This window comes from Tinamus guttatus, unplaced genomic scaffold (genome assembly GCF_059628265.1).
Source record: "Tinamus guttatus ecotype Peru unplaced genomic scaffold, ASM5962826v1 Tinamus_guttatus_pri_ptg000052l, whole genome shotgun sequence".
NCBI classification, from domain to species: domain Eukaryota; kingdom Metazoa; phylum Chordata; class Aves; order Tinamiformes; family Tinamidae; genus Tinamus; species Tinamus guttatus.
The window spans coordinates 9,219,059-9,233,328 of record NW_028288586.1 but is presented as its reverse complement, the minus strand read 5'-3'; the positions used below and the strand labels follow the sequence as shown (position 1 = coordinate 9,233,328).

The following is a 14,270-nucleotide window of genomic DNA, read 5'->3' as shown; positions in this document are numbered from 1 at the left end:
TTATATGGGTAGCAGAAACAATTTTTGCAGGAAATGAATACTGTGCTATATAAAGTCTTTGATGAGCTGGAAATTGGATTGAGTATCAAAGATCTGTTAAAGAGAGGGAAAATTAGACTGAAGATCTGGCAGTTGCGTCATGTGGAAGCTTAGCTGCACACTATTAAAGCAAGGAGAAATGAGGAAATAAATTCCAGATTAGTTCTAATGTTTTACAACTTTAATGAAAATTTCAAGGATAGTTATTGTAATTGACATTTTTATGTTAGTTCTCCAAAATATTGTTACCAGGACATTATTACAACAAAGAAAACAAATAAAGATGATTTTGAGAATGTTTTTTTGAAGTGATCACACATCTAACTTTCAGAGCTCAAATAACTTCAGGATCATTCTTCAAATGCTTAAAGTTTGCCATGCACTTGAGTGGCCTGGTGCTCTGCAGACCAAATCCCTCCAGTAGGCACTGATGTTGTTGAGAACTGAACCCACTTGTAGCACAGTTCTCGCCAAAGCACAGGCTCTGCCCATTTCATTCCATTAGATTCATTAAAAGCATATATCATTCACTCTTGCAGCTTTTGAATATGCAGATTCTCCCGTGAGTGCAGCTATGCTCTTTGTGGTGCCTTTTCTGGAATATTTTCTGATGCGTTACATTAGCAGCATTTTATACGGCTCTATCTGTGTCTGTATCCCTTGGCCAACCACATAATATGGCCTCCTAAAATCTACAGAATTTAGGAATAACCAGAGAAAGATGAACTCTTAAATATAACCTATATATTTTCCAAGCATCAGGAGGAAAATGTTCCTGAAAAAGAAAATGGCATTGTAATTTGTGGCTTTCAGTAAGTGAACTAAATAGTCTATTTTCACTTACTCTCTGTTGCCCCCAGCTGGTACTCAGACTCTTGGTACCAGTAGCTGCATCTCCCTGCCCCAACACCCAAGCCTTACATCTACATTCAGACATCATTACATCCCTTTCTTCAAAGGTAAGGTTCAGGAATGCAAAACCGTGCTGTGATAACTGTAGATTTATTCAGATGTGTTTCACTTTTATGTTTGTGCAAGCATGGCTTACACTTGGATAAAATTTGTCTTAATTTTGTGCAAGTGCTTTCTTGATGTACTGTGTAAGTTTTAAGAACAGAGTGGGTATGAGTTGTCTTATTTTTGCTTTTTTTTTCAGTGAACGCTAAGTGTTTCTCAAAGGGGTGGAGGGAAGGAATAATGCTTTCTAATGAAAATGAGGAATGGAAATAATTTAAAATTATGTTCATGCTAGGATAGAGCATTTACCTTTCCCCATTTTGGTGAAGCTAAATAAATGTTGGCTCCATTGGCTACAACAGCGGATAATCAATAATCTAACCTTTGAAACGACATTTAGAGATTATGTTTATTATTTGTATTATTAACAGAAATTATGCCAGGTTTGACAGTTAAATCAGTATAGCAGCAATAATTAGCTAAGTATCTGTGCTAGATATTAAAAGTATTAAAAGTATCTGTGCTAAATATTAAAAAACATTTACTTGAGTTTTATCACCATCAAAATGTTCTGCACTGGATATTAGCTGTTAGTGACCTGCATTTTGCAGAGAGGAGACAGTAATGGGGAAATACAATCAATCTTTTAGGCCAAATCTGTTTTTGTTTGGCCAGTTAATCAAATATGAGTAAGCAAAGACATTCAACCACCATGTCCTCCCCTGAGCCTGTCCTCAGAGCAGGGAGGAGACATGAGCGACAGACATTCCCAATGACCTTTCCCACTCTCTCATGTCCTGTTTGGATTAATAAAACAACACTGTTCTTCTTGCCATCATAACCCTTACTGGAAAGGAAGTGACCCTCGGCAGGAGCCAGACTCATGAGCAGGTCTGACATACAAACTCAAATGAGTAGCAGATGCTCGTTGCCTGTGGAAAAGCAGCTAGCGCATCTTAGCAATTAGCAATTCCGTTCAAAGTCAGATGAATTTCACTGGAATACATGGAGCAGAATCAGGCAAAAGTCTTCCGAATTTGGAGGAAAAGCTGTTCATCTCTGACCTATTCTCACGTGTGCACACGTTTTGGGGAAGGCAGACACACATCCTGGTGTTCCTCAAGGCACGGCTTCAAGAGCTTTTCTCTGGGTACCCTCAATACTGTTGTCCTGAGTCTCTGAATGAGTCGCTCTTACCGCAAAGCCGTCTGCAGTTGCCTAGCAGCACTCGTGCTAAAGTCACTCTCCGCGCGATGCTGCCTGCTGTTGCTCAAAGCAGCAGCAATTACCTATTGCTCTTGCCTGGGAAAACAGATCGTCGAGCAGCAGCTGCTAGTGCCCAAACAGTTACTAGCCGACTGGTCAAAATTAGAGTATATTGCATTTCTGCTGCACTTTTTATCAATGAGCTAAAAAACACAGTGCAAGCTCCTGCTTGCAGTGCCTTGCAGCACTCCTGTGAGGAGGGTGTGTATGGATATGTAACATACATCCATAAGCCATGTAAGCCTGAGCCCTGAAGAGATTACACAGTTTGCCCATTGCTTTCCTCTGACTTAACATCTCCATTCAAAAGGAGTGAGAAGATTTATCCCCATCCTCTTTCTGTTTTCCTGGTCCTTTGCTCAGAGTTGAAGGCGCTCTTCTTTCCTTACCTTCATAAGCCTTTTGAGGGCAATGATGTGCTGTTTCTTTTGTCTTCCAACTGGTTACTGTGGGAAGAGTGGAATCAAGAATACTTGCTTTGTTGCAGACCAAGGTTAATGTTGCCACTTCTGTTTTTAAAAGGTGAAATCATGCTCTTAAAAATAAAAATATGGTTAATAATACTGCAGCTAATCTTTGTAAAGCCAACTCTCCACATTCATCATACAAAATCTTTCTTTAAACTTCCAGGAGAGAGAAATTTCATTACTGTAGCGAAATCAAAGCAGTCAGAATCTGACTTCCTTGAGTTAGTGTCTTACTGTTCCCAAGAATGACATAGTTCTTCATTTCTCTTACAAGAATATGATAACTGCTTTTCTGTTCTTTCTTCTGTACTCTTTAGTATGGATCTCATAAAGAGTAATAGGTTCAACTCTTCCTTATCATGAAATTTTGCCTTCGAATTGAAGAAGTAACTAGATTCTTGCACTGGAAAAGCATCACAGTCCCTTGTGCCCATCAGAGTCGAGGGTGTGATTGATAGTCAGTGTGGTCATGCTTGGTGTAACTGTTGGGCTGCAGCGATGGAGTCAGTGAGCATAAAAAAAACTCAAAAGTGGTGGAAAGTGCCTTGCCCTTCTAGGGTATGAGCAAAGCTTCCATATTCGATTTATTTGGTGTTGAAAGTTTGAAAAGAGTAAGTTACCAGACTTGAGGTATCTTTGTCTTTAGGTCAGTGGTGTCTGTATTGTTCATCCTCACTCAGGGAACTTGCACAACTCTCACTGTAACTTTCTAGCTATTTAATGAATTTGCAAAAATATTATTAAATTTCCCCTCTTCCCAGATAAGATAAAAGCTGACAAGGGGGGAGGTATAAACTTTATACTGTTCCCTGGCAATTCCCTGAGCAGGACGAAAAGGGACTGGGCTTGGAGATCTGTTCGGTTCCTGCCTGTGCGTGAGGGTAAAAGGGCAGCCTGTCCTGTTGGGAGCCAAGGGACACAAGAGGCTTTCTGTGGTTGATGCTTAAGTTCAAAGTAAACCTTTCCAGATTCTTTCCAAATTAAACAAAACAGTCTCCCGGGAAGAGTTTGTGATTCCGGTTCTCTGCCCCGTGCCGAGTAGCAGCTCAGATCCCCGCCTGCAGCTGCCGGTGGCAGGAGACCAAACCAGAGCTCTGAAAAGCTGCTTGCTCCAGTAGTTTTGTTTTCTCTGAGACCTTATTTGAAGCTCATCTTTGTGTCTGCCAGGCAAACCTTAAGAAAGACAAATTTGTGGGGAAGTCTTGTTTTAGAGATTTTTACTATAGAGCGGATTAAATGACTGCCTCGACTTTCTACACATAGACTTCCTATCTGGACCTTCACTTTCTTTTATTACTAAGTAATTTGTGTGCAAAATGTGAAATACAGCTACTCATTTGTGTTTGACCAAATAAGTGGCAGAATTTTAAATATAATCTAACTGATTGTACCTTGTCAGAGAGGGCTTCAAGATTAACCTTTTTTTCTCTTATTCCACCCTTTATTCTTCCCATTTAAGTAAGTTTTATGTGATGGCTCTGCAAACTGCTCCATGCAGGTACAGCAGTTTGCAGATTTGTTGGCCTATGTCATGTGTCCTTGCATCCTGTTTTCTTGCAAATTTAATCCTCCTAATCCATGTGTTCTCCTGAGTCCCTGAATATGCTACTGACAGCCCAGTGTCAAAGCATAACTTTTTGTATGCGTGTAACACCTTCATCTTGGGGTGCTAAAGTGACTATTCCATACTGGCCATACACGAATAAGGGGTTCTATTAATATTCTAATTTTAAGTAAATGAAGAATAATTACACTGCAAAAATCAATTGAAAACTTTCTTTTTGTTTAATTAAAGCGTTTCAACTTGAGATGAGTGACACTGCAAGATTTTTAGTTATTGACATTGTAAGGGACCTTACTTTAAAAAGTAACTAACACTGTTCCTTGCTGTCCAACTTAGAGTGAAATTAAGGCTCCTTCTTATTTAATAAGGTAGGGCTCTAGCACCTGAGGAGCAGGCAGCAAAGAACAAGAGAAATAATAACTACATAGTGAAAACTGCCACCAAGGATTTCCTTCCAAGAGGAGAACAGTGATCAACAACCTGAATAACCGTTTGGCTCCTTGTCCGAGGACAGTTTGTCTGCAGGATTGGTGGTGCTTCAGATTTCCAGTCATTCTGTAACTCTTTGTGGAAGAGTGGTGGTCTAACATCATGTGCAGTGGTAATTTCGATGTTTAAGCTACTCTGATTCTGGAGTATTGTTGGGGTATTTTTCCAACTGGAAGCTGTTGTTCTTGAGGACATGATGGCAATGGCTTGATAGTTTTGGAGTTACAATTTTGCACCAACTGTGGAAACAACAGGCCCAACAGATTAGCCAATGGCCATAAGATAAAGAGCACAATAAATAACCCTCCTTCCCTTCGTTCAGACCAGCATTCAGTGACAGATCCGGTGCTCTAAGTAGTTCTCCTTTCTTTCTCCCAAACAACTTGCTATAATTTCATCATTAATATCCATTAAGTTTGTGCTCCATCCACACTAAAACTGTAACAACAAATAATCAACTGTTTTATGTTAAAATAAATGTCATGTTTGGCTTCCAGTTGCTTAACAGTGCCATAAATTAATTGGATTTTACAAGTCCCAAAAAAGTAGAGCTTTACTTTTTTGTTTGCCAAGCAGCACTATAATGCCATAGAATTTTGGAGAGATAAATGGAGAGGAAATAAATAGTTCCCAATGAGTATCTGACAAAATAAGAAGAGAAAATAATATATCTCAATACTGTGTATACCTTTAATATTTTGCCAAGTGGCTATGGCATTATAGATCCATGACTTGATAATCCAACCCTGTTTGCATAAATGTGCATAAATACTGTGGCATGCTACCTGTGGGGAAAGCTTAATTCAAGGAACACCAGATTTCAGTATCTGTTTTTGTCATTGATAGATGCAGGAGTATTTGATTTAACCATAACATTAGTCTAGTTTTGCTTTTAGGCAATTTATTCATTAATGGTTTTAAGAGCAGGGTATAATGCTATAAGCCATAGCATTAAACTTCTCAAAAACACAACTGATAGATTATTCACTTAAGGCTATGCAAAACATAGGATTGTGAATGTTTTTATCCTTTTATTTTCTGCATTAAAGTATTTTTAAAAGAAGTAGGGGTGCAAAACTTCAGTTTAATCTGATATTATAACCATTTATTATTTATGAGCTAGTTGAAAACTAAAATTAATTCTGTTTGGAGACTGAGCCAATACACTGCTGTGCTGGAAAATAATGTCTTCTACACAACCCATTCATTTTAAAAAGTTGGATTAACAAGTCATTCTGAAAAAGCTTTTATGCTTGAAATACTCTACTTTGCTTTCCATTTTTTTCTTTTATCTGCTTTCTTTGCTCTTCCCCTTGGAGGCAGTGAAAGTGGTCGGAGCACTCCAAGTTTATCCATGTACTCAGACAGCAAATCTTCACCTTCTGTCTATCAGCAGGCTCCTAGGCATTTCCATATTCCAGGTAGGCATTCACTGCTTTGCTTTTGATCTTCAATTGCTGGCACCTATTTGTTCTCTTCTGATTGTATTATTTTTCACTGATTTGTGAAATTAAGAGCTGCAAGAAGAAAACTTCTGATGAGCGCAAGTCCATTGTCTGCTAAACTCCATCTCAGAAATAGAGGAGTTAGTGTTTTGTGTGGTTATGTATAAAAAGTTTGCATTAGTTGAGCCATACAATGACAGGTGTTATTAAACCTGCAAGGATACAACTGCTTTTAATGCCACAGCTGCATAGTCTATTGAATGGAGGAGGGAAGGCTGAAGGATTTTTTCTATTTTATTTTTGGTTTTCCCTTATCTGTCTACTCTCTGAACTAGAGTCACAATAATATATATGTTAGTAAGACAGATGAAAAGCTTTGGGTCATCATGGAATAACTGTGTCCATGTATACATACTGTACCATGTTCAAGCTTACATTCAGTTTAGAAGCACAAAAATTTATGTCTACACTGTTTAGGTAAATGAGCTTAACCCTGAAAAAGCTACTTAGTGGGATAGTGTATTAATATATAGTTTTGGGTACTGACTTTTCTATGAACACATTGTAATTAGGAATTGTATTTGCTCAAGTCCACAGACCTGATTTTGACATCCATACAGCATGCTATGGGAATCCTGTACTGTGACCTTGAGGGATTACCAGAAATATCTGGAAGGCCAACTCAGTTCTACAGATCAAGCTATAGACAAGCTATGTAACATCATGTGAAGAATTTCTAGTATTTCTACTTCTAGTATTTCTAGTATAAACATCTATCTGAATACGTGCACTCTCTGATAATTAATAAATAGTCCCTTGTCAAGCGTGACTATTGCCGAAGACTACAATGATGCACATTTCATCTTTAGTGATACGTGTAGCCAGTTTCTCAGTTGACTATGAAGGATAAATCTGTAGTTTTGATGTGACCATCCACATACCAGTAAATGGGTGCCGCTTGAGGTGTTTTAAAGCATTTTGAAGGACTATTTTGAAGAGTAGATTAGGTAGGCATAGTCTATGTTTTAAATATATGTTGATGATGAGCAATACTACCTTGTCATACAGTTACCAGTGAATAACAAACCGGTGAATGACGGAGCATCCTTGCACAAGTTTGGTTTCGGTGTTGAGGGGGCACAGGAACAACGTGGTCTAAACTGCTGCCTTACTCTTTTGTTCTTTTCTCTTTCCTCTTTCTCAGAAACGGGCGTAAAAGATAACATCTATAGGAAACCTCCTATCTACAAACAGCATGGTACAGTTTGCTTTTCTCTGTTGCAGTTTTTGCTATACATCTCTGTAAAGAAATGAGTATTGCCTGCTAAACTGCTTGGCTAGAGTATTTGCATTTTGTTATGCTAGAATCCCTATAGTCTAAAATGGAAAAGAAGTAACAAGAAAATTAAATACCACTTTGTATAACATGATGTCCAAGGGTTCAGTAAGTTCTCTGTAACTGGGATAATGATATTTTGCCTTATTTTGATAATTCAAATCTAATATTAACCTGAAAACATTTTCCTTAGTTTTGCAGTGAAAAAATATGGTGTTGCTGTCCTGTATACAGATTATGCTTTAGAGTATCTAGTGTTTTTAAATAATTCTAACATTTCTGGGGGAAAAAAAGAAGTTCATTTGTAGGAGACATGTATGAAATGTCTACTTTTCGTCTTCAAAATCTTCAAGCTGTCTAACGTCAGGAACAAATATAATCACACTATGTCTGCTAAGGGCTCTTTTTTCAATAGCTGATATCATCAGCAAGATAAAAGTGGGGAAGTTTTGATTGACCCAGCTACAAGATTGATTTCTAAGTTTCTAAACAGATATAAATATATGATTGATGTGTGTTTTTGTGTGACTGAGGATCTGACTTAAGACTATAGTGAAAAAATGTTCTTTGAACCCAAGAGTAAAATAGATACATACAAAATGTTGTCAAAGGGTTTAATAATATCAGCTACTCTTATTGCAGTGAAAATTTAGGTTTTATAGTCATTCTATTTTCAGGCTTGCAAATAGGAATTTAGTACCTGAGTATTGCTAATTAACTAGTGTGTAATGAAAAGCTAATTAATATTTAATACTAAAGTCAATTTATTTTTAGGTTATTAGAAATGTCAAGTTTGCATTCTTCCCTTAGTATTTCTGTTGTGTATGTGACTAATTAACAGCACTGCAGCTTCTGTGTTGGTGTCAGTTCCTGCCGTGTTGTCAGGGGCATTTGGCAATGATCTTGGCTCACGGTGCAGATGCAGTAACACAGAATTCATTTTTCTAAACTAAATTCCGTTGCTAATCTTTCAAAGCGAGTGTGTGGGGATTATCTTGTTTGGAAGACCTCGGCTTCCTTGCTGCTTTGCTATGCTGTTTAACCCCAGCTGCCTTACCAACTCTCTGGACCTGCCATTCCCCAGTTATACAGCATTTGGAGATTTCTACACCTGGAGAAGTGGTGGGAACCACCACTGTATCCACCACCCAGGCCTTGTTTCAATAGGGGGCCTGAAAAATGAGTAACTTCATTTCCATCATTTGTAACGAAAGATCTCGCTGCTGGCATCCTCCTGTATTCAGAAGCAGAGGCCAAAAAATGAAGCACATGATATAACCTGTCCCACGTTAAAAACTCCATTGTACTGGTAGTTATTTCCCTGCCTGGAAAGAAAAGAAGGAATAAAGCAAAGCCGACGGTGAGCCAGCTGAGGCTCCTTGGTGATGAAGGCAAAGCAGAGGAGAGCACATGGTGCTGCCGCTCTTCAGGGCCAGGGAAGGTCCCGTCTTCCCCTTGGAGCAGATCTCTTCCCTCCCTATGGAGAAGCCTTCCCTACTTCACACTGAGCAGCTGCACGGCCAGGTCGCTGGCGTCTGCGCAGCCTCTGTGCTCGTGCTGCTTATGGTGCTGGACAGAATCAGCCTTGCTGGTGTTCCAGCACACCCTGCGTGCTGCGCCTTGGTAAACCTTTTCAGCTCACAATATCGTCATCTTGGACAAACCAATGTTATCTTTATGGAAAAAGACAGTTTCCTTTTTTTTTTCTTTTACTGCTTGATTTAATATTATCAGCAAACGTTACTGTCTGTCCAAGCTCTTTAATTCCTTCTTCTGTTCAGATATACCAATCATTTGTGATAAGTACTCAAAATGAGCGAAAAAAAGAAAGCTACTGACAAAGGAAAAATGACAGCAGTATTTAGAAAGATTATGAACAAATACAGAGTTACTAAATAAGTGTCAAAATCTCATTTTGTGTTAACGTCATTCATTGTTTTATACCAACTGCTGCTATTTCTCTGATATCCGGTACTATGGCTGTGTCATTTAATGTTATACATATTTTTGGCTTGCAAAAAGAATTCTAAGCAGCAGCTTTTTTCCTTCCAGACCATTCATTTTTATAACAATTTTCAGTCACTTTGATGTGCAGTCAGACATTGGATTGTGTCAGTTTTGCACTGCTATGTCTCCACTGACTTCAGGACTAATCACTGTAGTAGAAGATCAAAGTGTGGAGCCAGTACTCTCTATAGCACAACAAGTGAATATATTTTGAACTTGCTTTTATATATTATGTTCTGAAAGGGTGCATTGAAAATATGTGCTAGTTGTGTTTCTACTAAAGAGGGAAACATAGTTTTCCCTAAACCAAATAATCTAAATCCAATCCAAATGGCATTTTGATGTAACTCAAGAGAAAAAAAATAGAGCAATGAACTTTGCTTCCAATAGAAAGACAAGCAGCATTTACCTTTCACTCTGGAAGGACTCTCAGCAGAGGTCGTATAAATCTTTCTGCTAAAGCAGGAACACATGCACAAGTGATGATTCAGCTCCTCAGGCTGAAGGGACCCTGGGCTAAAACATCCTGAAAGGGAGCCAGAGAACATTCCTTCGCTGAAGAAACCAAGTTTGAACAAACAAGCACAAAAATGTTTCTTAAAACAAAAGTGCAAGAAACTTGTCCAAGGCATTTGGCTTTGAAGGGTTTCAGTTACAGCAGTGCCCAGCACATTTGCTGCAGCCAGAGCTTCTGTGTTTCTTTTATAAACACCCAACTCTGGAGTGAAAAAAAGGCAGTGGAAAAATGTTGCATATGAGCGATCAGACCAAGCTGGCATAGGGAAGTAGAGAGCGCCGGAGCCTGGGAAGTCGTTCTTTGGTGTGCAGGGATTTTCCGGAAAATTTAGTTCAAAGTTAAAAAACGGAAGAGGTTGGATGCTGAGCACTGAGCCATCCATGGGAGAGGTGCACTTCACACCTGGGCTTTTGGGAACAGCAGCCTGTCCCCGGCTCCAGGGAAGCTCGTGCTTGCTGCTGACAGAAGATTTCCACTCAGATTTGTCTTTCCAGGGAGTTGCTTAACACAGTCAGGAACTTCGGGTGGGCCTTGGCAGGCCCCTGCTGGACTCTGGACCTCTGCATAAGACTCTGATGCTTAACTGAAGTCAGATCATTTCAGGATGTGAAACCTATCAGTGAAACCTATGGAGTGTCTGAATAACACTTGGGAATCTGGGGTTGTTTTTGGACAACATCAACTTCTTGGGGGAAAAAAATGCAAAAATGCATCAGTCTCTCTATAAGAATTTCTGATTTCCTGAGCAGATCTATACATACAACCTGGAACAACTTACTGACTGCTGTCAAAGGCAGTTTCTAAAAACATCAGTGAACCACGGTTAGGACCTTATTGCAATGTAGAGATTTTATTTTCCATCATTCCTATCTTGTTACTGATTGAACACCAATTAGGTTATTTCTCTGCAAAGTAGGTTCAGCAGGGTTCAAGTTTCTGCTATTTCTTTTTCAGAGTAATAGCTTGTCACCCTAGGAGAATGCCCTTACCATTAGTTAAATGTGAAAATCTAGAATTTTTCAGAATACTGTTTTTATTTTCTGACCTAGCTTTGTTTTGACACATTAAACTGAGAACACTGCAGTTAAAAATTTCTACCTCTAACCCAGTTATGGTCAAGACATTAGATGTGTGATGACACCAGCAAATGCAGTAGAAGAGCAGTGGCATAGCAGTAGGTGGCCTTTTGCCCCTGCCATTTAGATGCAGGGCAGATCCTCTGCAAACACATTGGTGGGAGATGAAGATGGAAGAGCTGTTCCCAGCTCGCTGCAGTTGCTACAAAGACATTTAAAGGTGCAATCTGTATTCCATCCAACCTCCGTCTCTGAGCACTCTAATGCAATCCTTAGCTTTCCTATTATCATATTTCTTTTATTAGTACTATATCCGTTTTTCCGATTACACAGTGTTGCATGGGGCCCTCACGTCACCCTCAAATTCAGGCATTGCAGACCATCACTGTGTTACCATAACTTCTCCTGGGCTTAAAATTTTGGTGGATCATTGCATTATGACGATGTTATGCAATTAAAAGTATTTCCAGAACAACACAGTGATATGAAGGCAAGCAGGACTCAGATTTGGGAAAGTTGTTTGAAATGATATGAAAGTTGTCACAAGTTCTTTCTGTAAAATAGTCTCTGAGACCATATAAGACTATCAAAAGCACATCTGATGGTTGGGAACTATTTACTGAATAGCATTTGGATTTTCTTTTCCTTGGGAAGTTGGAAACTTGAGAGAGATAAGACAACAGGTAAGTATAAGCAACACTTTTTTTGAGAAAAAAAAAAAAACAGGTAATATCATAGAAAAATGGATGGTCAAGGAACTATGAAATTTAGAGTCAGTTCACTTTTGCTCCTGCTAGTGAAATGATAGCTTCATAAGAGGGTCAGCTCCCTCATGCACCTTCACACCCTTTGTACTGAATTGGTTTCTCTTCAAGAGAATACTCATGCCTGCAGCATGAGTATTAGCTCTAATTATTTCAAAATGATTTAAAATAATTCTATCACATCATAGCATTACACACCCAATTTTCTCCCCATTTTTTTAATGATTTTTTCACTTTTGAGAATATGTGAAACATTACCACAATCAAAATAGAAGGCAAAAAAGATGTATAACATTTAGTTTTTATCATTAATTTTATTATTAACTTTTATCTTCTAGCAGCAAGAAGATCAGAAGGGGAGGATGGAAGTTTGGATCAAGATAATAAGAAGGTAATGACCAGAAGGACCAAAAGGAGGGATGGATGTTTCTTGAGGAAATTGTCTTTTAAAATGTGTTTATATTTAAAGATACACCTTTTATAACTGAAATAATCATATTGATTTTAGTTCTTTCGAGAAGACATAGGAAAATATGATCTCTGTATTTTGCAGTTAAGAAATAGGGATATTAAAATTACCAGTACTAAGTTGATGGAATTTCACCTAGTGTAAATATGTACCTTGAAGGTGGTTGGACTTCTGTTGAGAATGTTTGTCTACATAGAGGATAAATGTTACTGAAGAATAAATGAAAATGAAACAATACACCTTTTAAAGTGAGGTAGAGTGGACATCCTCAGCTCAGCTGAAAGTTAATTTTTTGATAGCTGTATTATCTAATGAGGAATTACATGATGTAGTGAACTTTTATAATTTAGTAGATGTTTGTTATAGCATAAACATAAAATCACAGAATCACAGAATGCTTCAGGTTGGAAGGAACTTCTAGAGATCATCTAAATCAAGTAGCAAGAACTCCCAGGCTGGTGAAGCAGGAGAATTGCACCCAGATGTTAAATCCAGTTTAACAGGATTTTATTCTCTTCAGCTGAAGAGCAGCTGGCTCACTCTGAAGGGGGATGCGGACACGAGAACTAACTCGCCAGATTCAGACACACGGTCGCTCTCTCTAACTCCCAGCGGGGACAGAGAAACCTTCCCGAGGATGCAGGACAGCAGCACCACCACCACCACGTACTCCCGTGAGTGCCGCGCGTCCTGCCTGGCGGCAGCTGCCCAGTGTGGGATCGTAGCCCTGTTTATACACATAGTTTCTGGTTTGCTTTGAGCTCCCATTCTCTATCATAGTTTACATGTTGTTAAATCTGTACAGCCGTGGCCTGTAAATGGCCTTCAGACTTCAGTTACTGGAACAATTCAAAACTCCATCTAGCAAGCTTTGCCACATGCCATATGGATGAAGGAAGAAACCATGATTTTATAGTCATAGCCTCTTTTTGTAGAAAAGACTCTGTTTCCTATTAAAAAAACGCACCTAGTGAATGAGTAAATAAATGTGTCTACTTACATGCTAGGGAATGAGTTTTCCGAAAGAAGGTTATCCAAGGCAAGGCATGTCTGGCAGCCAAGTAAGACTTGTGGGCATCTCAGTAATGTGCGAGCTGGCTCCCTCAGCTTCTATTAAGGAAATTATGGCTTAGCTCTGCAAGGAAGAGAGAAACCAAATGCAGCAAAGTCTGTCACAAGGGCAGAAGAGGATAAAAAAGAAAAGTTATTTTGAATTATCAGACTCACCGATCTGATGATTTCTTAATCATCACCAGACACTTCATACATGTATACAGGATGTTTTGCAGGCAGAAGTGCCTCTGATGACCTCAAACACCTGACATTTAGAAATCACTCTACAGAAATGACCACTGCTGTTTCCATTGCACATATCAGGAGCACTTAGAAGCTTTCTGGTGGTCACAAGAATATTGCTGTATGTGTCATCTACATCATCATCTATTTTTATTTATTATCTTGGGAATGTAGAACTGTAAAAACTAGAAATGGGCAATTAACAGGCACCTAGCATGGATCTCGATGATGTCCAGTGGCACCAAAGACTAAGCAGAAGAACCTGCATGTCTTTATGTCCAGCTGCTTTCTTGTAGCTTGCTCTGAACTTCTCATTAGGGTACTTTTAAGAGCTAGTGAAAAGTAGCTAAGTAGGTTTGCTATCAGCAGATTTAAACACATAGGATTCCCCACTGTGGTGGAAAATGTATGCACTAATAAACCAGGAAAGACTAAAAACCACTGGATGAGAGCATTCTTGCTTCCCTGCAACCACACCTCTGACCCTTATGTATAATTTTTGATGTCTTACCAGTTTTGGCCAACACCCAGGAATTCCCTATATCTGTACATGTAGATATTTAATAGCAAATAGCATC

General features: G+C 38.9%; 1 protein-coding gene across 9 annotated transcripts in view; it reads left to right on the top strand.

Annotated features, from left to right (window-relative positions):
- ABLIM2 (actin binding LIM protein family member 2) overlaps positions 1-14,270 on the top strand; it is a 125,136-nt gene that overhangs the window by 90,188 nt on the left and 20,678 nt on the right. For 5 of the 9 annotated variants that reach the window (XM_088540012.1, XM_088540009.1, XM_088540007.1 and 2 more), the window contains 5 exons: positions 900-998; positions 6,102-6,203; positions 7,432-7,485; positions 12,266-12,318; positions 12,917-13,070. In XM_088540012.1, the coding sequence (XP_088396138.1) occupies positions 900-998; positions 6,102-6,203; positions 7,432-7,485; positions 12,266-12,318; positions 12,917-13,070 (462 nt within the window). The remainder of the gene's footprint in view (positions 1-899; positions 999-6,101; positions 6,204-7,431; positions 7,486-12,265; positions 12,319-12,916; positions 13,071-14,270) is intronic. The other 4 variants (XM_088540011.1, XM_088540010.1, XM_088540014.1 and 1 more) reach the window with 2 other exon arrangements.